General features: G+C 34.4%; 4 protein-coding genes across 5 annotated transcripts; 2 read left to right on the top strand and 2 right to left on the bottom strand.

The window, feature by feature from the left end:
* The first annotated feature begins 2729 nt into the window (after window positions 1-2729).
* Window positions 2730-8485, top strand: LOC9316615 (DNA-directed RNA polymerase 3, chloroplastic). The gene is made up of 19 exons (XM_021028431.1): window positions 2730-3670; window positions 3747-3935; window positions 4033-4166; window positions 4330-4399; window positions 4475-4533; window positions 4686-4803; window positions 4895-5008; window positions 5150-5281; window positions 5369-5785; window positions 5993-6043; window positions 6142-6212; window positions 6346-6430; window positions 6513-6665; window positions 6753-6827; window positions 6930-7019; window positions 7125-7172; window positions 7260-7374; window positions 7454-7557; window positions 7860-8485. The coding sequence occupies exons 1-19, from the start codon at window positions 2834-2836 to the stop codon at window positions 7968-7970; spliced, it is 2973 nt and encodes a 990-aa protein (XP_020884090.1). The 5' UTR covers window positions 2730-2833; the 3' UTR covers window positions 7971-8485.
* A 2183-nt stretch (window positions 8486-10668) lies between these two features.
* Window positions 10669-11920, top strand: LOC9314790 (40S ribosomal protein S11-3). Its single transcript, XM_002880501.2, has 6 exons — window positions 10669-10758; window positions 10874-10914; window positions 10990-11090; window positions 11267-11411; window positions 11483-11572; window positions 11656-11920. The coding sequence occupies exons 1-6, from the start codon at window positions 10747-10749 to the stop codon at window positions 11744-11746; spliced, it is 480 nt and encodes a 159-aa protein (XP_002880547.1). The 5' UTR covers window positions 10669-10746; the 3' UTR covers window positions 11747-11920.
* Window positions 11921-15060: 3140 nt separating this feature from the next.
* On the bottom strand, window positions 15061-17133 carry LOC9314789. Of its 2 annotated transcripts, none has more exons than XM_021028834.1 (6): window positions 16938-17133; window positions 16623-16862; window positions 16367-16540; window positions 16173-16279; window positions 15834-16084; window positions 15061-15730 (listed from the first exon to the last, which is right to left on the bottom strand). In XM_021028834.1, the coding sequence occupies exons 1-6, from the start codon at window positions 17043-17045 to the stop codon at window positions 15261-15263; spliced, it is 1350 nt and encodes a 449-aa protein (XP_020884493.1). In that variant the 5' UTR covers window positions 17046-17133; the 3' UTR covers window positions 15061-15260. The 2 variants fall into 2 exon arrangements, with proteins under 2 accessions (XP_020884493.1, XP_020884492.1); XM_021028833.1 differs by having other exon boundaries at window positions 15061-15754; window positions 16938-17131.
* Window positions 17134-20305: 3172 nt separating this feature from the next.
* On the bottom strand, window positions 20306-21860 carry LOC9316614 (50S ribosomal protein L35, chloroplastic). Its single transcript, XM_002878675.2, has 3 exons — window positions 21538-21860; window positions 21134-21250; window positions 20306-20498 (listed from the first exon to the last, which is right to left on the bottom strand). The coding sequence occupies exons 1-3, from the start codon at window positions 21778-21780 to the stop codon at window positions 20421-20423; spliced, it is 438 nt and encodes a 145-aa protein (XP_002878721.2). The 5' UTR covers window positions 21781-21860; the 3' UTR covers window positions 20306-20420.
* Between the last annotated feature and the right edge of the window lie 933 nt (window positions 21861-22793).

Genomic DNA, 22793 nt, shown 5'->3' with positions numbered 1-22793 from the left:
GTCGATGAAGATGATGGCAAAAGCACTACATGTCATATCTTTTATCTACATGACTGTCCTATTACATGGTGTACGCAAAAACATAACACAGTAGCTTTGTCATCCTGCGACTGCGAAGCCGAGTTCATGGCTGCAACAGAAGCTGCAAAACAGGCCATATGGTTGCAAGATCTTCTGAGTGAGGTCACAGGAAGGACTTGTGAGAAAGTGGTACTCCGGATAGACAATAAATCCGCTATAGCGCTTGCCAAGAATCCTGTGTTTCATGGTAGGAGCAAGCACATTCATAAAAGGTATCATTTTATTAGGGAATGCTTTGAGAATGACCAAGTTGCGTTAGAACACGTTCCCGGGGATGAACAAAAGGCAGATATTCTGACTAAAGCATGGGACGGATCAAGTTCAAAGAAATGAGGGAGCTTGTAGGTGTCCAAGATGTGAAGGTTAGAGATATCAAGTTTGAAGGGGAGAATGTTGATCAAACTTGATAAAACATAAAGGCTTGAGGCCCAAGAAAGACATAAACAAGTCGGTTTATGTTAAAGAAGATTCTAGAGTTTGGTTAGGAGTTATCTAACCTAATCCTATTGTGATTAGGATTTGTAGAATAGTATAAATAGAGGTGCCAAGGTTGTGGCTAACCCTATGTGTTGTTTTGAGATTAAGAAAGATTGTGTAACCTTTATTTTGAGTTAGTTTCAAAGGTAATAAGAAGAGCGGTTCTTATAAACACAAAGTCTTGATCTTTAGGGTTTGATTCTTAGGTCTTAATTCAATAGTTTCCGCGTACCCGGTTCTGATTCCAGCAACTTACTTGACACTATTAAGTATTAACCAAGTTGACCACAAAACAAAATCAAGATGAAATCCTTAAGATCATCTAACGTCATGAAAAAAAATCTAACGACATGATTGTAAACAGTGGTAGAGCCAAAAATATTTTTATCGGGATCAAATTGTAACAAAAAATAACAACTAATTTTTAAATAACAAAATAAAATAAAAACATCTTTGTTTAACAAGAAAAGCACAAGTTAGATTCAATATTTATGGATTAAATAATCAAAAACCCCAATTAAAACATGTGAGTAATGGGGTCAAAATATAGAAAACCAAAATTTATATTTAAAAACTTAAATCTATATATAATAGCAATCTAATAAATAATCTGAACGGTTGCATCTTTTTATCGTAACTTTTCGTTAATATTTTTATTAATTAAAATATATATTTTACGGTTATGTTTTTTTTTATAAATTGCATTCTGAATGTTTTCTACGGTTGCGTTTTTTATTGTAACTCTTCATAAACAGTTGAAACCGCTTATTCGAATCATTGCAATATTTAGTTTATTTTACGAACAATTGCAACCTTTGGTTTATATATTTATTTTATTTCACGAACAATTGCAATTTTTGGTTTATTTTATAAATAGTTATAACATTTAATTATCTACCGCCGCGTCTCTCGGTGTATCTTTTCATAAATTATTATTTTAATTCTTAATTTTTAATTACTAAAATGTATTTAAATGAGATTGTAACTATTTAAATGAACTGTTTCAACATTTGGATTATTTGACGAATTATTGCAACTTTTGGTTTTGTGTTACGAACAATTGTTATCTTTAGTATATATGATGAACTATTGCAACATTTGGTATAATTGACGATCTGTTACAGTTTTTGGAATATTTGATATCTACGGTTGCGTTTCTCGGATAAGTTCATCATATTTTTTAAAAATATTTAAATACTAAAATATATTTAAATGAATTGTTGTTACCGTTTAATTTAACACAATAACATTTGGTTTATTTGACGTTGAACGTTTTGGCTTATTTATCAGACCATTGTAATATTTGGTTTATTAGTTTATGCTTTTTGCACTTGGGAATAGTTTTTTAGTTACAAATTATTGTTTTTCTAATATTAATATACTTAATAAATGCTTGTGAGGGTTTTCTTTATCATAATTTTGTAAAATATATATTGATTTGTTATTAAAAAAATTCAAAATTATTACAATTCATTATAATTTTTTCGTTTGATATTTTTTTAAATGATTTTTGAAATATATTTCTCCGCGACATCGCGGGGTCCTGAATCCTAGTGATCATAACATAAATTTGAAATTTTGGAGGAGTAAAAAAATATATAATAATGAAAAAGGGTCGAGTTAGCTAAATAAGGTCTTTAAGCTTAAGTGAGTCCACCCTTTATTGTAAATATAACAAAATAGTACACAATATAATTTTCTTATATATTTTTGTAATATATTTCATGGTCACATACATGAAATTTTCAAAATTCTAAAAGTGGTTATGGGTTATTTTTTTGTAAAGTTTTGCTTTAACATATTATTTATTATAATTTTATCAATTTGACTACAATAGCGAGTTATTAAATTGCATAATAATTTTGATTTCAAATGACTGATTTGTATTTGATTGGAAATGTATAGTAAAGTTGTAGAAAATGACAATTAAGAGAAGTTTTTTGCCTAACGTTTATTTTAAACAACGATAAAGTAGCTAACAATATTTTTTCCTCAAAAAAATTATTATTATTCTTTTTTTTTTTACATCAAATTATTATTATTCATATTCCCTGCAATTTGTTTTTTTTTTTAAAATAGAATTACAATGGAAGATTTATTTTATTGGAAATTATTTTTGATATATTTGGGGGAAATATCTATTGGGAGAAAAAAAACAAAAGAGTAGAGGTTTTAGAGAGGTTTGTTGGATTGATTTGCTCACAAAATTTCTCTCTTCTTCAAATGTTCATTAGAAGACCAATACCTTATCTTCTACTATCTTCACCTTCCTTCCATGGCTTCCGCTGCGGCGGCTTCTCCTTCTCTCTCCTTAAACCAAACCTCTCACTTCCAACACCAAACTTCTCTCGTCACCTGGCTTAAACCTCCTCCCTCCTCCGCCCTCTTCCGCCGCAAAACCCTTCCTTTCTTCGAACGCCACTCACTTCCGATTTCAGCTTCTTCTTCTTCCTCTTCTAGCTCTCTCTCTGTTCACGAGAAACCCATTTCGAATTCGGTTCATTTCCACGGCAATCTCATCGAGAGCTTCGAGAATCAGGACTCTTCATACGCTGGAACCATTAATGGAGCAAGCTTGATTGAGGAGCTTGAGAATCCTGTCGAAAGGAATGGACTTTCTGGTCGGAGGAGACTGTTTATGCAAGACCCACCATGGATCTCTGCTTTGTTTCTCAAGGGTTTGAGTAAAATGGTTGATCAGACTTTGAAAATTGAGCGGAAAGATATCGATAAGAGGAAATTTGATTCCTTGAGGAGACGTCAAGTGAAGGAAGAGACTGAAGCGTGGGAGAGGATGGTTGATGAGTACAGAGATTTGGAGAAGGAGATGTGTGAGAAGAATCTAGCTCCGAATTTACCTTATGTGAAACATATGTTCTTAGGGTGGTTTCAGCCGTTGAAAGATGTGATTGAGAGAGAGCAGAAGTTGCAGAAGAACAAGAGTAAGAAAGTTAGAGCAGCTTATGCTCCTCATATTGAGCTTTTGCCTGCTGATAAAATGGCGGTTATTGTGATGCATAAGATGATGGGTTTGGTTATGTCTGGGCATGAAGATGGGTGTATCCAAGTTGTTCAAGCTGCTGTTAGTATTGGCATAGCTATTGAGCAGGAGGTATGAATGAGTAGTTATTCAATTCGTTTCTGTAGAGAAATGATGTGTTGAGTTGTGGTTTTGGTTGATCTCTTAGGTGAGGATTCATAACTTCTTGAAGAGAACTAGGAAGAACAATGCAGGGGACTCACAAGAGGAATTGAAAGAAAAGCAATTGCTTAGGAAACGTGTTAATAGTTTGATTCGAAGGAAAAGGATTATTGATGCATTAAAAGTGGTGAAAACTGAAGGTACTAAACCATGGGGGAGAGCTACACAAGCTAAGGTTTGGCATTTATAATCTTTTTTTAGTGAAATTGATAGTATTTGCCTTTGGTATTGACACATTTCATCTTTGTTGTTGGACTTATGTTAAATTTCAGCTTGGAAGCCGTCTTCTAGAACTATTGATCGAAGCAGCTTATGTACAACCTCCCTTGACCCAGTCAGGGGACTCTATACCCGAGTTTCGACCTGCATTCAGACACAAGTTTAAAACGGTGACCAAATATCCAGGGTGAGAGAGAATCCTCAAAATGAGTACCTATCTCTTTATTTGTCTTTCTACTCAGTTGTTTTATGTATAGAACCGCCTATTGCAAAAAAGTTGTTTTTTTCTCAACTGGGATATATGCTTATGGTGTAGAGTTTACTTATCACTGGAACTTCGGAACTTGCAGGTCGAAGATGGTGAGGAGATATGGAGTTATTGAATGTGACTCGCTCCTTCTTGCAGGACTGGATAAATCTGTGAGTTAAGACGTCTTTTTTTATCATCTATTCATGAGCTTTTAGGTGATATTTTGTTGTTACTTTCTTATGCAGGCTAAGCATATGTTAATTCCTTATGTTCCGATGTTAGTACCACCAAAGAGATGGAAAGGGTATGCTTTGATAAAAAAATTTTTCTTTGGCTCTATATTTTGTCCCCTTACTTATGAATCATGCCCTATTATCGAGAACCTCATGCCCACACATTATTTTTAGCCTTGGGTTTCTCGTACTTACGTAGTAAATGCTGTGGCATTTTCTTCAGATATGACAAGGGTGGTTACTTGTTTTTGCCTTCCTATATCATGCGTACTCATGGATCCAAAAAGCAGCAAGATGCACTAAGAGATATTAGTCACAAGACTGCTCATAGAGTATTTGAGGTACATTGGTATTTTCACTCTTGTAGTTTATATTTTGTTGTTGCTGTCTAGTACTGTTTTACATTAATATTCCGAATTTGAACTTGAACAGGCATTGGATACACTTGGGAATACCAAGTGGAGGGTGAATAGGAATATACTTGATGTGGTGGAAAGGCTCTGGGCTGATGGAGGCAACATTGCAGGCTTAGTTAATCGTGAAGACGTAAGTCACTAGAAATAGTATAGGTTTTCTTAACATTTACCTTTCTTGGTTTCATTTCAAGAGTCAATTCATCTACAGAGTTATAGGCTTTAATGGTATGTGTCTGATGTATTCTGCTCTCTTTCTTGTTTGTTTGTTTAGGTTCCCATACCAGAGAAACCATCCTCTGAGGATCCAGAAGAAATCCAATCCTGGAAATGGAGTGTTCGAAAGGCCAACAAGATTAACAGAGAGAGGCATTCTCTAAGATGTGATGTTGAGCTCAAACTTTCTGTGAGATATACATTCTTACTGCTTACAACATTTCGTTCCGTCTTCACTTAACTAGCAAAAGATATAGACTAAAGATTATCATTTCAGGTGGCTAGAAAAATGAAAGACGAGGAAGGATTCTACTACCCTCACAATCTTGACTTCAGGGGCCGTGCATACCCAATGCATCCTCATCTAAATCATCTGAGTTCTGATCTTTGTCGTGGAACCCTGGAGTTTGCTGAAGGACGACCACTTGGAAAGTCAGGCTTGCATTGGCTGAAAATACATTTAGCAAACCTCTTTGCTGGTGGTGTTGAAAAGCTCTCACATGATGCCCGTCTGGCTTTTGTGGAAAACCATTTGGATGATATAATGGATTCAGCTGAAAATCCTATACATGGAAAACGATGGTGGTTAAAGGCTGAAGATCCGTTTCAGTGTTTAGCTGCATGTGTTATTCTGACACAAGCCTTGAGAAGCCCTTCACCTTATTCAGTAATTTCCCACTTGCCTATTCATCAGGTATTCTACTTGACATTTGCTTTCTGTAGAAGATTCTAGGTTGGGGAATTTAGTAGGCTGTTTGCTTTTCCCTGTTGTATAAGTTTTTAATTGGTTTCACCAGATGTAGGAATTCCATTGGGCTGTGAATCAACTATGGTGTACTTTTTTCAAATAATCCATCAATTCTTAATCATCATTTTTTCCTTGAACCTTTTCTATGTGCAGGATGGGTCGTGTAATGGTCTACAGCATTATGCAGCTTTAGGAAGAGATAGTGTAGGCTCTCTTGTGAACATTTATAATCTGCTTTTTCTCTTATTTGAAGTAATTTTCAGTCTTATATACTTCTCTTCGTGTAAACTGGCTTCTCTCAGTTTGAAGCTGCGGCAGTTAATCTAGTTGCAGGAGAAAAACCAGCTGATGTCTATTCCGAAATTTCACGGAGGTATCATATCAATTTAGAATGGAGTGGCTTTCAATTCATTTATTCGAGTTGGAATCATGTCAAGAGTAGTTTTAATGGTTTTCCTCTCTGTCTCTCTTTCTCACTCCTCTCTTCTTCGCTTGTGCTGAGATAGAGTCCATGAAATAATGAAGAAGGACAGCAGTAAGGATCCTGAGTCAAACCCAACCGCCGCGTTGGCAAAGATCCTTATCACTCAAGTGAGTCTCATAGGTTTTTGAATGAACATTATGCCACAGCAAAAGTTCTTCCCAATGATGCTATGTTTTCTTCTAATTTCAGGTCGACAGGAAGCTGGTAAAGCAGACGGTAATGACGTCAGTATATGGTGTCACTTATGTTGGAGCGCGTGAACAAATAAAAAGAAGATTAGAAGAGAAAGGTGTTATCACTGACGAGAGAATGTTATTTGCTGCTGCTTGCTATTCTGCAAAAGTAAGAAGAATAGTAGCATTCAGACGGTTAATTTTTATTTTGTTTTTAGTTATGTACTAATTTTATAGTTGAAACATTTCTCCTCAGGTGACCCTAGCTGCCCTTGGAGAGATATTTGAAGCGGCTCGTGCCATTATGAGTTGGCTTGGTGATTGTGCAAAGGTGTGGTCTTGTAGTATGTTTATTAATTCTGCTCTTTTCTCATTTAGTAAATGGGAGACCTAATAGAGCTGTGTATCCTTATATGACTTGTCAACATTACAGATAATTGCTTCCGATAATCATCCAGTGCGATGGATCACCCCTCTTGGACTTCCTGTTGTGCAACCCTATTGTAGAAGTGAAAGACATCTGGTAAGTGCTATCCATTAAGAATTCTTCATGTAAACTACAAATCATACCATTGTGGGAGCCAATAATTTTGACTATTGGTATCAAATATGACCACTATGGTTGCAGATAAGAACATCTCTTCAGGTTTTGGCTCTGCAGCGAGAGGGTAACACGGTAAAGCCTATTTGCTCCTTTGTTTGTGAGCACTGAGAAATTTTCAATTGTATGATCCCGTATACTTAAAAGACTTTTAATTCTCAGGTGGATGTTAGGAAACAAAGAACTGCATTTCCTCCAAATTTTGTGCACTCGCTGGACGGCACCCACATGATGATGACTGCTGTTGCATGTCGAGAGGCTGGCCTAAACTTTGCAGGTACTCCTGTTAATTCAACTAATGGCTTACCAACCACAAAATTTGGACTCTCTTCATATTCAATGTCTGGGTTTTGCAGGTGTGCATGATTCCTACTGGACCCATGCATGTGACGTTGACACAATGAACAGGATACTTAGAGAGAAATTTGTTGAGCTTTACAACACACCGATCCTTGAAGATGTAAGTTTTCGATAACTCTCTGGTTATAAGAAGCTTATGACTGAACGTCTGGCATTCTTTTCTGCACACCTGCCAAAGCAATAGAATGCTGTAGATCGTAAAACCACCACATAATTTTCAAATTGTGTGTGAAGTGTTTTCCAGCTTGTCTGAATCGAAGATCATGGATTGACTTATAGTTGCATACTTTACCACAATCACAAAGCTTTCTTTCTACAATTCGTTTTGGGAATTGATTAAAGCTTTTGTGTTAATTACACAGCCTCATCTGTTTTGTTGACATTGTTTTGTTCTTGATACAGTTACTCCAAAGTTTCCAAGAATCATACCCTAATCTTGTGTTTCCTCCAGTACCAAAGAGAGGAGATTTCGATTTAAAGGAAGTGCTCAAATCACAGTACTTCTTCAACTGAGTCATGCACGTAGAACCAGCAAACCATCTGAAAAAGGAAGCAAGTTTTTGACTCAGGGATCTTCCTTTGTGGCCTGTAAATAGCATCCACCACCTCAAACGACATGGACAGAACCAGAAATGTGCACGAAAGACAAACTGCTGCTGCAACACACTAAGATTCTGACATAAATTATCTTGCAGCGGAAGAGGAGGAATTCAGACAAATCTACTTAGAGCAATTTTGGCATCATTGAAGAAGTTTCTAGGTCCTAGACAATCTTGAATAATTGATGTAAGGTATGAGTCATTTGCATCAAGCTTGTTTTTATGTGTTTTTGGGGATGAGATTAGGATTAGATTTTTGTTGTATCTGTCATTCGTAATGTTGTACAGAGAGAGAGAGAGAGAGAGAGAGAGAGAGACTTCATATACAAAACAAGAGCACAGTAACAAAGAAACAAATCTTGCGGTATTGGATTAAGAACAAGTAAGAAAAATTAGCAAGTTTGAAGGGCTACTATTTGAGGAGAAGAACGATTGTGGTTAGAATAATAAGAAAATGAAGTGTTATTATAGTAGCAGTGATTTAGTTTGTATGGGATGATAATGTAGCATCAAACTACAATTAGTATTGAGAATCTAAGTGTTGTAAAAAAATGTGCACATCATGTAGTTGTTCGTGGAATCGTTTATAGTAATTGTATGTGATGCAGATAGTTATTTAATGGATTGAATGATTGATCGTCATAATAAGGTCATATTAAATATCTTTGATGATGATGATGTAAAAGACTATAAAAACTAAAATTAGTATTAAAATCAAGAAAATTAGAAGAATTACTATATTATCCATATTCGCCCTCTCTTTCTTATTATTTTCCTCTGGAATAAATCTAGATTTTGTTATGACAAATGTCATGATTTGAATTTTAAAAAACAAATAAGAAATAGAAAAAAGGATATGTGATTCTAAATAAAACATGTCAATTAAACATAGAATATGTTAATAATTTGTTATTTTTGGATAAGGGTTTTAGTCTCAAATGTTGTGGAGGTATCTTTAGAGAATTAGTATTTACAAGTGCAAATAATATATAAGCATTCACTTGGAAAGCAAATGTTTCAAAGTCATCATCACTACACTAATAATAAAATTTATATAAAATCAAGAGAAGCGAAAAAGAAACAAAAAGATCCGAAGAAATCTTCAATAATTCTGTTGTGTTTTTAATTCAATAAACTATTATTTTCTCTGTTTTTTACTAGGTTTCATGAACCAATCGCTTTGATATTGGACCAATGCAAATCGAAATCTTCTCTGAGAGATCATGTTATAACCATGTGATGTCTGTTGGGGAATGACATCCACAAGACATTTGGAACCTCTTTATAAACTTTCAATGTTGCCCTTACCTGATGATTTTTGCTTGTCAATCCAAGAGATATTTGATTTAATATCTAGAACAACTAAGACTACTAAGACCACTGGGTTTGACTCCTACAAAACAAGAGCATATTCAAAATTGAGATAATAACTTAAGACATATTCTACCCAACACTTATTAATATTTTCTTATATATTAGATATATCAAAATTTATCTAAATCACCAAAACTATTTTTGTTTTGTTTTGTTAACATACATTTTGGTAGCCTTTTGTTTAATGAGAACCAAACTGAATCATCAAAGATTAATTTGCTTATAACCAAAAAACTGAAATCAAATCTGTATCTTATTATCAAACATGTTTTAGTATTTGAACCAGAACAAATTCTATATTAAATGGAAATATAAGAATTGAATGATAATGCATTAATATTATAATTCTATCAATAACTTATTATCAATGAAAACAATTGAACTAATTTTGTTTTTATCAAAAATATGAAAAATTAAACAAAACATAAGCATAATATAAGCAACAATAAAAAGAAGAATAAAAATAGAAGTTATAGAATAAATTTAAGATATTAAACAAAAAGTGGATGATTGCTGATTACCAACTATCACTTTGTTGATAGTTTATGACTCGCTAACTATAAATGAATGATGGTAATGTTAGAAGATTCTTGTTCCTTTTATTTTCATAATCCTCTTAGTTTTTTTTAATAATTATTTTTCATTGGATAACACTTATGAACTCAATGCCTACATTTACCATTTTAAGTATGATTGAACATTTTTTTTTTCATATTGTATGTTGATTACTAATTTTTCTTATGATAATTGTATTTCACTTATTAATATTTCTAAATATTAAGTATTAATATTAAGGTTTTTCACCTTCAAAATAATTATAGGTTGCATTACAGACATAATTTGTACAAAGTGAAATCAAATCCGAGGTTAAAATTGAGGTTCTGACGCTCTTTATAGGTCACTCCGATTTACATATTTTAATGTCACATATCGTTTAAAGCCTAAGTCATTTCTTTGGTTTAAATGTACGACAATGAAATAGAGAATGGCAGAAAAATATGTGAAAAGATAAGTAAATTTTTAACATTAAAACTGAAATCCAAACCAAAAACCAGTACTGAATTTCAAAATGATGATGTCTTGTCTTGGTTTGAATTTTTGATAAATCCAAAAGAAAAAAGAAAAACGAACACGAAACCAAATTTCTGGGCAAAGATTTGATTGGGCTAAAAGTAAAAAACTGAGTCCCAAAGCCCATTTATCATAAATTACGAATCTGCCACTATTGCGCGATTTAGGGTTTTCTTCTCCTTCCACAAGCAGTTTTAAGGGTTCTTCTCTCTATCTCTCTCGATATTCTCTTAACAACCTCAACAATGGCGGAGCAGGTTTCTAATTTCTTTTCCTCTTCTCTTTTTTTTTTTCTATCATTTTTGTTTGTAAAACATCATTTCTCTCTTTTTTTTTCTTCTCCTCTAAGCTCTAATTTAATGTGTGTTGCAGACGGAGAAAGCGTTCTTGAAGCAACCAAAGGTCTTCTTGAGGTAAAAGTTAACGAAAAAATCTTTTGTTTTCTTCAGTTCTTTAGATGATCTTCTCTTATTCCGAATCATTTTCAGCTCGAAGAAATCTGGTAAAGGAAAGAGACCTGGAAAAGGAGGTAATCGTTTCTGGAAGAACATTGGTCTTGGTTTCAAGACTCCCAGAGAAGCTACTGAAGGTACACAATTCCTCTATTACATTGTCTTAAAGCTTGTGTTTTTGTTTAGATTGTGTCATAATTTGGATTAAAGGTCATCTCTTTTACAATTTTCATATTTGGTTTCTGAAATTGGAATGAGTTATGTGTAATGCTTTGGCTAGTTTTGAGTTGTTTCTTGTTTTTGAATATTGTAGGTGCATACATTGACAAGAAATGTCCGTTTACTGGGACGGTTTCGATTAGAGGTCGTATCTTAGCAGGTACTTGTCACAGTGCGAAAATGCAGAGGACTATCATTGTTCGGAGGAACTATCTTCATTTTGTTAAGAAGTATCAGAGGTGACAAAAGATCTTTACTTTTGTGTGTTTTGAATTCCACCTTTCAGTCTTTAACAGCGACGAATCAATAGGTATGAGAAAAGGCATTCGAACATTCCCGCTCATGTCTCACCGTGTTTCCGTGTCAAAGAAGGAGATCATGTGATCATCGGGCAATGCAGGTGAGGACAGTAATGAATTATCTGTTACCTTATGAAATCCTTGTGCTAATATAGAGTACCATTGGCTTAAAATGTTGTTTCAGACCGCTGTCAAAGACGGTAAGGTTTAACGTCCTAAAGGTCATTCCAGCTGGGAGTTCTGCTATAGGGAAAAAAGCATTCTCTGGAATGTAGAGACTTGTTAAAGTTGTTGTGATCGATGGACTTGAGAGGATTTTGGCTTTTCATGTTACATTCTCAAGAAAAACCTCTTTTGCATTTGTGTTTGCTGCAAACATTTATGTTTCAAAACTTTCTCTCTTACAAATACCATTATATAAGAATGATCCTCTTATGTTTGTTATTGTTTTTTTTCTACGATTTATATTCAGAATATAGAGCTTGCTTTGGGTTCAAACTCAAGTGAATTTAAGGTAAATTTGTCGTCTTTTGTAAAAGATCCAGATCAAACACATTAAACTGTGTATGAAGGAAAATTGTTTTGATACATCCACTACGGAGTTTTCCACCGGAAAGTGAAGTGTATTTGATGGACAAATACAAGTGTTACCGGTGAGTGTATCATGACAGCAGGGCACTTGAAGGCAATCAACATGAACACCTTGGACTACTACTTGTCCTCGGCGTTGCAGACGAGGAAGAAATATCAGATAGAGCACATTGCCTCGCCTCTGTCCAGGACTCTCAGACAAATTCATTACCTATAGTGTGGGATAAAAAGCTGGAAGAAAAACCTCCAACTTCTGCGAATCTCTATACTATTAAAAGAGAAGTACAAATGAAAATGGGTCGGGTCAAAATCAGAAAATTGATCCAAAATTCTGAAATCGGATCTTTCAAATTTTTTGGAATATAAATTCGAATTAATAATGAAAAATCAAACTAAAATCAAATGTTTATAATGGAAATCAAATAAATTCTAATTGTACTTATGGTAAGTATTTATAAAAGCATATTCCAAACAATACTATACATTAATTATGTATAATATATTTGTTCATATATATTAGGAACTAATTCCATAACAATCCACATTTTTGTCATTAATTTTGCTTATTTTAGTCAATTACCATTAATTGAAAGATATCTTACTTGCTTCTAAATATTTCTATAAAAGTTATCACAACTAACCCATCTATTTTATAAATTTAATAGATTTTTTTTTTTTTTGAATCTCCCTTGGCCCATTGGTTGACCAAGAGTTAATTAATGCTTCTACACCCAGAGGTCTAGGGTTCGAGTTCTAAATACTACGATTTATTGATAAATTTGCAGATTATTAGAGGCAAGTGTGCAGGAGATCTCCAGCGAAATACAATTATAGCCGTTCGCCAGGATTCTACGCAGAGAGAGAAATGTCCATCAAGAGCATGAAGAAGGAGGTGAAGGAGGTGTCGTCTGTCGTGAATCTAATAAGGATCGGAAGGAATTGTCCGTTGTAGAATCGTCTATGTAACAGTTCTCATAATTTGCAATAACTAATAAATCCAGACGATAAAAAAAATAGATATTTTTATTTTGGCCATGTAAATTAAATAGATATGAAATCCATGTCACTAATTTTAATTTAATTAGATTAAATCAAAATTATGGTATTTTCATATTTATAGCTTACCAAAGAAGTTTAATTTTCAAATTATGAAATTTTTTTGAATATGATTTGTAGATTTTATTCAACAAGATGATAAATATTTATTAAATTTTGTGAATCATGAAAATATTAATTAATTTTTAATCACTATATTTCACCTTTCAATCTCTTATCTAACAAATAAGATGCAGATTCTATTATTCCTATGTCCAAACTCCATTTTGTTGTATGACTAAATAATATTCCCATTAGAGCTGGCAAAGCGAGTTGATTCGTCCCGTTAAGCCCGTTTTGCGATAGGCAAAATATATTTTGACATGTAGTTAGTCGGTCCGCACGACCCGCATGTAGCATATATGAAACACAAACCCGTCCCGCGAATGTATGCTGATTTGCGGGGTTGTCTTTGGATTTTGTTTAAATAATTTTAAAGTAACCAAAATTTAAAATACTACTAAAATAAATAAATAAAAAACAATTAGAGAAAATAATTTTATATATCATTATATTTATAAATATTATAATTTCATTTACTAAAAGTTTTTTAATTACCACATGTTGAATAAATTATATTTTTATCAATAAATACTAATATGCGGGCTGATCCGCCAACCTATGGACGAAAACCGATTAAAACCTATGACCCACTGCGAATCAATCTATGTAGCCCGCTTATTTTGCGGGTTTAATAAATTTTCCTAAATCTTCCCAATAGTGAGATGATTTGGGCTCGACCCGTGGTTTTTGACCTATTTTGACTGCTCTAATTCTCATGAATCGTCTAATTTTAGAATTCTAAAACACAAAATTTCATTTTGTAAATCATAATTAATATGATGGGTTTAATTATGAACAATTTAACATTTTTTCTACAATTTGTTATTATAAATATTTATATGTCCATTACACGATTGGACTAAAAACACGCACAATATTAAAATCAACTTACGTAAACCAATATTCCCCCGCGGTGGACCGCGGGTCCGATCCTAGTTGGCTGAAAAAAAAAGCAGTCGTTACATGTAAAAGTCCCAAGTTTTGGTCAATTTCATAGATTTACCTCCATTAAATCTTGTGAAGTCTTGTTATCAGCAACTGCAATATCCTTAGACTTTCTTTCCTTAATCACCTTTGGAACGACAAAAGACACGCCTCATGTTTGTGCCTTCGAATCTTTCTTTGTCTTGGATAAAATCCGTGACTTCCTTGCAACTCTTTAACCTTTTTCCTCGAGAAGTTGGGCAATGAACATCAGCTTTATCGCAGCTTTCTCTGAGAACCAAAATCCTCTTGAACCCTTGAAAGGTTTTTGGTAAATCAACAAGTGTAAGTCATAGAATCCCAAGAAGAGTACGAGGAGTTTAGAAGTGAAGCACCAAACACGTGTTTTGGGTAAACCATACTGATCCACAAACCAGAACCACTTGTTTCAGTGATTCACTTCTCATCTCCTTGTACCTCTTCTTGAGACTCTAAGACTATACATTCTTGTAGCACTTTCTATATTGTGCTGCATATCATCTCTGTATGTGTCTATTAACTTCAGTGGTTTCCACTACACACATGAAATCAATCAGATTAGGATTTCGAGACAATAAATCTTTCATGCAAAGATAAAGAAAAGCCTTGTTGATACCTTGTGAGAAGTATCTCCATTCCTCTCCTCTTTTTAAAAACTTTGAGGTAGATGAAACGCTTGGGGGGAGGCAAAGGTTTTTAATTTTTTGGTGGAAGTGAAGAGGCCTCATAAATTAGTTGGACTTGGGCATTAAAACCAAAACAAACCAAGTTTAAAACTGAAACGTGTTTGAAGGAAAAATGTTTCTTGTCAAGAAAAGTTACTTGTTTGTGCCTCTCTTTCACTCTAGGCTCTAGGGTAGTAACAAATAACACGAGCTTAAGCAATATTAAAGTTTTGTTAATGTCTCAAAACAAAATGGCTTTTAGAAAACGCCATCACAAAAGCATTTCTTTACAAGGATTCATCATCAAACACAAAAGTTCCTCCAAATCCTTATGAACGAGCTAGAGAGATAATTTGATTTACAGCTACTTGTTCAAGAATCCTAGAACAAGAACTTTTCGGTTCACTATCTACTAGTCTTCTTCTGAAATGTTGAACAAGAACTTTGGGAGGGATGTGATCCGAGGAAGGTGTACCAGCAAATCACTGAATGAGTCTTTCCTTGACATCCCCTGTAGTGGCTTGCTGCTTGAAGCAGGATCAACAACTCTTTTGCCTCCTTCGGTCATGTGTCTACTATTGTTATCGACCCCAATCTCTTTACCGGTGTCAGCATTTTCGATATTGAGATGTGAATTTGCAGCAGATTGCAAGAGGTTGCAGAAAGAATTCACCTTTGACATGACAGACTTCTCATCCGATGGATCGGTTTGAGTGTCACTTAGCAGTATCTGTTTCATTTCCTCAAATTCTTGGTTGTTTTCACAAGCTTGATCTGACAAAAACGTAAGGAAATCGTTCATCGAGATAGACTGGTGTAGTCCAGGCATTTTTATCTGACTCCAACCGTTTGTATTCCTCGAATCAACGGAACCACCAACTCCTTCAATTGCACAAGCATCCATCACTATATATAAATAAGAACGTATGAGCACAAGTAAAGGGAAATGAATGTGAAAGATAGATAGTGGAAACAAACAAAATACCTGAGCTAGGCGATAGTGCGTCATGAGATAGAGACACATGTTCTGATGACGACTGAGCCCCAGCAGGAGATGCAATATTATGAGATCCAGACACTGAGGGATCCTCAAATATTGATTGTCGTGAATCAAAGAACGGTGATGCCAAATTTATCTCTGGCTGTCGGCTTAGACAGAACAAGCGATGATCACATTGGACAAGCTTCTCGAAATGTTTATTCAATATCCCTGGGGCACACTGCAGAAAATGTTGCCTACCATATCACAAAGATACAGAAACCATTATCAGTTTTAAAGTCTATACTTACGAGTTACGACTAACGACATAAGACATGTTCATACCTGTTCATGCTGGCTTGACCATCGGTAAAATCCGATGTCGCCTGCCACAAAGTATGTTTTCTAGGCTGTGGATTAGTTTCCCTAAAAAACAATGGCCGCCTAGCCAGCTGAAACAGAACAAGATAATAAACCAAAACATAAGTCCATTATGATCTACCAAACAACCGAATCGATCACAAGAAGGCATTTTATACCACGATAGTCAGCGTTCCAGGTTCATCTTCCGATAAATTAGCCTTCAAAGCCATAATATCAGACCACTGAATCTCAATCTTGCTCTTAAGACCTTGTTCCAACACCTCCCATACAAGTTTATGCTTTGCAAAATAACATTTCGCCACCAAATCACCTTCATACCTTGACTTATACTACAAAACAAAAGCCAAACTCAGATTCCAAAACAAAATCCATAAAAACACCAATAAAAACCCAAAATTTGAAGACTCTCACCTCCCATTGACCAATCCTAAGAACCGTAGCAGGAAAGTTAGAAGCTTTAAGCTTCTCAACGGTTCCTATACCAAAACCAAAACTTTCTTTCTTAACCGACTTTGTGTCATCACCACTTTGAGAAAGTTTCATCTGAATCAGTTCTTGAAAAGATGGGCTCTTCTTTAAACTCAAACCCAAAGGACTTGGCTCTTCAAGTAGACTAAACTTAGAGACACTTGTTCCATTGTTGCTCCATATCTGAATTCATTTCAATCAAACCCAGAAAATAAAAATCCAAACTTTACAAAAAAATCAAAGTTTTCACAAACAAACCTTTGATCGTTTGTTGAGAGGAGCGTGTTCTTCTTCAAGAGAATCTTCAAAGATCTCTAAATTCACCGGAAAATTGTTCCGATTCTCTGATCTCATCATCTCCACCATGAAAAAATCACAAGATTTGAAGAATTTATGCGAATGAATATAAACCCTGAGAATCTAAGAGAGTAACGAATTTTGATTTGAAGATCTAAAAAAACGCGAAGAAGACGCGATTGAAGAGCCACGCGCTTGAGAGGTTTATTTATTTAATAGAAAAAAAAGTTGAGTTTCTAGAAAATACCCAAATTGGCCTTTTTTGGTGTCTTTACTTAGGAGGCTATTTTGTCATTTGCTTGTTTGAATACTTGGTTGAGATAGGCTGTTTAGGTCCCACGTTTTGCTTTTTTAATGACGGCTATTGATGGATAATTTGACACGTGTCATATTATTCGGACGCTAGTTTCTTATCTAATTTTCTATTTTTTTTTTTGGCAAATCAATTATATTAATCATAAGAGTGTACATGATACATGGAACCATTCAAATACAACCGATGAAACAAATAAAAGAAATTGAACACAATTTCGATGAAGAAGTGGAAGTAACCCTGCTTTCCAAACGGAAGCCTTATAGGCAACAGAATAAATCTGTAAAGTCCCCTCTTCGTACACTTGTAATAGGCTAACATCATATAGATGAGACTCCTAAATGCTTTCCGCATTACTCTAGATAAAATAAAATTCTGATATGTTGATTGAAGTGGTTCCAAACCATGAACTTTGTAATGTCGTACGCATCTTTGCCGGTTAGTGACCGTATTTCCCCTTTGAGTAACACCAATTTGAGTCCTATTGAGGCCGATTCCTTTAGGCGAGACGGTTCCAATGATTCCAGGATCAAAAACCCAAATGATATCTCCATACAAATGGAGTGGAGAAAAAGCATCGGTTAGGAACCGGAGATACCGCCGGGGAAAGCAACCACCGGGAACAGACCTGATACAAGAACAAACAACACGATTCAAAAGAATCGATATATCACGGGACGAGAAGCATCGGCGATCAGATGAATCTGTCAAATTCATCAGTGAGATCAGATTGAAACGATAGGCAACCCAAATTAAGGATTGAAACTGAAGCGATAACAATGGATTTGGATACGCCGGACAAGAAATCTGAAATATCACCATCACTATGTAGCAAAGAGCATAGATTGCAGATCTTCGATTTGCCATTATTTATCACTAAAAACAGGAAATATGCAAGTATTAGAGAAAGGAAATGATAGAATAGGTTTGTGGCCGACGCCGAAGGAATCGACGCCGGCCAAAGGGATGGAAAGATTGACTAGTTGTCTTCGATGGCGATCGCTTTTGTTACCGCCAAGAGAAAGAGAGAGAAACGATTTCTCTAATTTTCTATTTCTCCTTTGCAAAAAACCAGAAAAAAAAACCCAACTAATTTTTTTTAGCCGTTTAATACGTGTAGTATTAAATTTGAAATAAAAATACTTCATTTAATTTCGGTTGCCTTTTAAAATCTTGTTTTAAAAAATTTGGTAAAATCGTACCCCGAGTTAACAACTGTTAACTTTGCTAACAGAAGTACTAACTGTGGTTAAAACTTAACCCAAGGTGTTTAAGTATATATATACAATTTCTTTTCAAAACTTTACGAATATATTGACTTAATCTGGAGGTTAAATGTGGGTTGACAATCGAACTGAATCTGAGTTCGAATCCCAATTCCTCTTTTTAGAGGTTTTTTTAATTTTTTTTATTTAATTTCTTTTTTTTCTTCAATTTTTTTGCTCACTGAGATGCGGAGGTTGTGCAGCCTACCCCACGAAACGATGCCGTTTGGGGTTTCTTCTTTGTGGTTTCCGGCAAAAGGAAGACATGGCAGATTTAGAAACGCGGCTAGGTTTGGGGATTAGAGGTTCGACGGAGGTGGAAATGGGTAGGAGATTTCGATGATTCCTAGGTCGTTGGAGTCTGATGTGTTGACCGATTGTTGTAGAAGAAGATGAAGAAGGCTCTGCAGATTTCGAAGGGTGGGAGATTTCGATGATTCCTAGGTCGTTGGGCACGGAAGAAGGTTAATGAAAGGGCATTTTTAAGTTGGATTAGTGAAACTAATTTAAGTAATTAAAAAAATAATAATTAAGATGATGATCTCTGAGTTTCTGGGTTGAAGGCATTGTTCAGTAGGAGAAAAAGAAGACAAAAGTGAAGAAGGAGAAAAAAAAAATTAAATAAAAATTTTAAAGAAACGTCTGAAAAAGGAACGGGGATTCGAACCCAAGTTCAATTGGATAATAAACCCGCATTTAACCACCTGACTAAGTCAATAGATTCTTAATGTTATGAAAGGAGATTTTATATATATACTCTTAAACACCATGAGTTAAGTTTTAACGGCAGTTAGTGCTTCCGTTAGTAAAGTTAACAGTCGTTAATTCAGGGGTACGATTTTATCAATTTTTAAAAAAACGAAAGTTTTAAAAGGCAACCGAAATTAAATGAGGTATTTTTATTCCAAATTTAATACTACACGTATTAAACGGCCAAAAAAATTTAGATGGCGATTTTTTTGAGTTTTTCCCCTTTCTCCTTTCTTTGGCTTTGGTCTATTTTTTTGTCGTTACATATAATAAAATGGTTTATAATATTTGTAATGTATCACCAAGCATTAGCAATTTTTTTTATAATTTATGATGAAATTAGGATATTTAGTTTACTAATGTGTTTAGACTTTGGTGTTCCAATTTTTTTTTTTTTTTGTGTGTCTCTAATAGAAAAGGTTTAGAAGATGTTAATCAATCATAGATATTAATTGACATTTGAATCCAATCATAATTCATTACTTTTAATAGATGTTAAAAAAATTGATGATTAAATCTTCTTGACATTTTAAAACATTTTCTATTAAACTTAGGTGTTACATGAGTTAAAATTTATAAATTATGTTTTTTTTACATCTTTTATAAGTTATGTTTAGAATATTTTAAAATTTGGATCTTTTAGTTCAATATAGGCAATTTAAATAAAACATTAATCATGATTTATATATTTACAATTTACTGTGTATTTTTCTGTATATCTTAATGAACTCTCATTATCAATGCATTAGCTAGTGAGTCACTGTCTCAGCCGCAATTTATCTTGTAATGATTTTGACAAAAGAAAATGGATTTGGTTGAGACTTGAGAGTTGAAAAGAGTTGTAAGTGAGCTTGGTGTGATTATAATAATTTGAAGTCTTATCTCTCTGCCTCTAATTTTCAAACCCAATCATTGATCAATGACCAAACTCGTTGATGAGGTATATGTTACACCTAGCCTTGTTTTGTCTGTCATGCGAAACAAGCAAGAGGAGACACAAATAAGAAACAAAATCAACTCATTGATCAAATTATATCACAATACAAAAGGATATTACCACAACTTTAGATTACAAAACGAGAATTGCAGGTAAGAAAAGGATCAAGCTTATTCTGCTTAAGTCGCCTTTCGATTGACTTTCAAGTATGGTAGAGCGCCGATCACATTGTCATAGTCGCTCCGGTTCACTTCGGTCTGCATTACAGAAGACAGAATACAAAGCTAGACATGTCAGAAAGAACAGAGCAGTGAAGTTGCTAATGAACACAGCCAAAAACAAGTAATAACTTGAACTTGTGATCATCAGATTGATGCCATAAGTTTTTTTTTCTTGTTTCTACTAGTTATTGATAATAGATGTCTCCCTAAATCACATTTCTAATGGAAGCCGATGCAGTGAATCTCAGTGTCATGGTAATGTCTAGGTGCAAGGAGTCAAATGCACAAAGAAAGATGAGATTTGAAGATCGAAATGTGTGTGTCTGACAAATAAAACTGTGCATTACTACCAAGAACATTAGCAGCCAAGTCTCAGATTATATATCTAGCTTGAAAAATATGAGTTTTTGCGTCTGCTCTATCATCGTTACTGCTAAGAGCTTGTTCTTTTCCAACCATATCAGTTATCACACCTCGTGCTAAAACATCAACGAGAGTCACCTCACAGTTAATCACTAAAGCTTCAAAGAGATGAATGCATTTCACACACACACAAAACTATATACCCATCACGATAAGCAGAATCAAACAATAAACCTAATGAGAACAAGAATGTAGTTTGCAAACAGAAACAAGATTGAAGAAATAGATACTTGTTATAGAAAACCAACCATTTTCGATAAACGCAATTTCCTCTTGTTGTTCTTCTTAGCTAACAAATGCTGCTTTCCGGATCTCCTCCTCACAATCTTCCCCCTACCAGTCACTCTAAACCGCTTCGCTGAGGCCTATCAACAAAATACATTACACATTCTCATAATTCCATTCAACAAAGACTTAACACCAATCAAGAAACGCAAACATTTTTACTTAACCAATTAAAAACACTTAAGAGCTAACACAAAGTTCACAGTTTCAAATATCCCAAACTTCACCAGAAAAATCTAAACTTTCGAAGCATTGATTCCAATTCCCGCCACCAAACTCTCAAAACCGTAGTACTTAACTTCAATTTTAGCTCTAACTATACCAAAAACCAGAAATGCAGAGAAAGAGAGAGATAGTGTAAAAGGACCTTGTGGGTCTTCAATTTGTAACCCTTATGAGCGAAAACGGTAAAAGACTGAAACTTTTGGGAATTAGGAGAAGCAACTGTAGAAATCTTCTGAGGAAAAACAGCGCGAAGCCCAGAAATGGAGTGACTTGAAGCAAGACTCGTCGCGAATTGAACGGAACTGCGAAGTGAAACCTTTGGAGAAGAAGAGCGTAAAGGACGACAGAAGCTAACGTTAACGGAAGCCATTGAGAGAGAAGCCATTAGGGTTTGTGCTCTCGGCGATTTTTTGGATCTTTTGTACTCACTCCGATTGAGGAAGAGATGATGAAGAAGATAAGCTTTTTTCGCCTTCAAGAGCTAAAAGAGTGAACGGATGATGTGAAATCCGGTTTAGAGAAACCGGTTGATGCGAAAACCGGGATAGTTGGTTTTGCTCAAATTGAAAAAGTTCTTGGCCAAGTGTGCATAATACATACAGAAAGGATTAAATCAATGAAAACCAAAGATGACAACATCTTAACATTAATCTTTAAGCCAAAGCTTTTAAACAGGCATTAATGGGTTTGATTATTGTTCTTGTTCGTGCTCGAACATACTCTAAGACAACCCTACCTAAATCTCACCAATGTTTTTTTAGTGGATAAAACTATAATATTAATTGAGTAGTCAAAACTATTTGTGGTAACCGGTGAAAACTCGAAATTTTTTAGAGTAAGGTTTGGTTAGATATTTTGTATCCGAATCTATCTAAAAGTATTCCAAATTATCGGAAAGTAACCAAAATATCCGAAAATGTATTATAATCCAAATATACTATACCCAAATTTTCCAAAAGTACATGAAATACCCTAAAATTATATTTATAATATCTAATTACTAGAAAGTACCTGAGATACTCAAAAAAGAATTGTAATTTTGGGTATTTGGATTATTACATATAAAACATTACTAATATTTTGGGATATATACTTATATTTTAGATATATTTTGATACCCGTTCGATTCTTAGATTAGATCTATTCAGGTTCAACTATTTATGGGTTTGCTGGAGTTTTGCCCACAATATTGTGGGACTGAGAAATATAAATGGAGAGATGGAGTCAGGTGTTTTGGTGGAATTCAGGGAAGTTGTAAATCATATTTATGATTACATTCAAGATGAGAATAATAATAGACAACGTACATAAGATTTCGTTGGTTGATGTACGTTTTGACAACATGGATCGCAACGAAAAAAACATCATTCTCGCAATAGAAGAAAACATACTGCGATT

This window comes from Arabidopsis lyrata, assembly GCF_000004255.2.
Source record: "Arabidopsis lyrata subsp. lyrata unplaced genomic scaffold ARALYscaffold_4, whole genome shotgun sequence".
Taxonomy (NCBI): Eukaryota; Viridiplantae; Streptophyta; class Magnoliopsida; order Brassicales; family Brassicaceae; genus Arabidopsis; species Arabidopsis lyrata.
Note: the sequence above shows the minus strand (reverse complement) of the source record. Positions and strands in the feature narration are given on the sequence as shown.